The sequence below is a fragment of the Lathyrus oleraceus genome, chromosome 7 (assembly GCF_024323335.1).
Source record: "Lathyrus oleraceus cultivar Zhongwan6 chromosome 7, CAAS_Psat_ZW6_1.0, whole genome shotgun sequence".
Classification (NCBI taxonomy): Eukaryota; Viridiplantae; Streptophyta; class Magnoliopsida; order Fabales; family Fabaceae; genus Lathyrus; species Lathyrus oleraceus.
In genome coordinates, this window is record NC_066585.1 from 505,491,144 (window position 1) to 505,492,340 (window position 1,197).

The following is a 1,197-nucleotide window of genomic DNA, read 5'->3' on the forward strand; positions in this document are numbered from 1 at the left end:
ACATGATTAATTTGGCAAATCAATGCACATGGATTTTGAACTCACCTTGACACACCTTGTACTAGCATCCTGTCATCATGGTCCTGCAGCTGCCAAATCAAAACTTGAATTCCATAAAGTCATGGCGGGATGACTGAACTTAGAGCAAATGATTTGAAGCAATTCCATTTGAACAAACTTGTACCACCAAAGCAATGCTAACAAACCATAACAGTCAATGTAAAAATCATCTGAGGTTACTGCTGCACTTCGTATTACTGATGGAGCACTAGTGGTGGTGGATTGTGTTGAGGGAGTTTGTGTACAAACTGAAACTGTGCTGCGACAGGCACTTGGAGAAATGATCAGGCCTGTTCTTACTGTTAATAAGATGGACAGATGCTTTCTTGAGCTCCAAGTTGATGGAGAGGAGGCATATCAGACCTTTTCAAGGGTTATTGAGAATGCCAATGTCATTATGGCTACCTATGAAGATCCACTTCTTGGTGATGTCCAGGTCTATCCTGAGAAAGGCACAGTTGCCCTCTCTGCTGATCTGCATGGTTGGGCTTTTACTTTGACCAACTTTGCTAAGATGCATGCCTCCAAGTTTGGTGTTGATGAATCCAAAATGATGGAAAGACTTTGGGGTGAAAATTTCTTTGATCCTGCTACTAAGAAATGGACCACCAAGAATACAGTTTCAGCCACTTGCAAGCGTGGGTTTGTACAGTCCTGTTATGAGCCTATCAAGCAGATTATTAACACATGAGAATAATCAAACAAGACCATACATGATCAAAAAACAGTGCTGTAATCAAACCCATGTTCCATTTATTTCCCTGCAGTTAAAAAGGTTAATTAGCCCACAGTAAATTTCAAAACATCAGAAAATTCCCAAAATTGGAGTAGAGATAAAGTTCAAGGAAGAAAGCGAAGGTTCAGATTACTGTTTCGAACATAGTATCAAAAAGGTCAATCCAATTTCTGGACACCGAAGAGACTTCACAGAGTTACTCCTTTTGAACAGCAAGGACCCTTTTGAAACCCTAATTCAAAAAATATAAAGAGAAAGGTTGAATCAGTAAAGGGGGAGAACAACGAAAAAGCTTGGAGGCGGACCAAACCCACCAAAAGAAACCTAAATCCCAAATCAAAAAAAAAAACAGTATTGAAAAGGAAGGAGGCGGAAACAAGAGGATCGTAACGATAAAAAGA

General features: G+C 39.8%; 1 protein-coding gene across 1 annotated transcript; it reads left to right on the top strand.

The window, feature by feature from the left end:
- Positions 1-226: 226 nt before the first annotated feature.
- LOC127104624 (elongation factor 2) lies at positions 227-751 on the top strand (the record flags this gene model as incomplete). The annotated part of the gene is made up of 1 exon (XM_051041803.1): positions 227-751. A coding segment is annotated over one exon (525 nt), but the record flags the coding sequence as incomplete, so codon positions are not given.
- Positions 752-1,197: the final 446 nt, after the last annotated feature.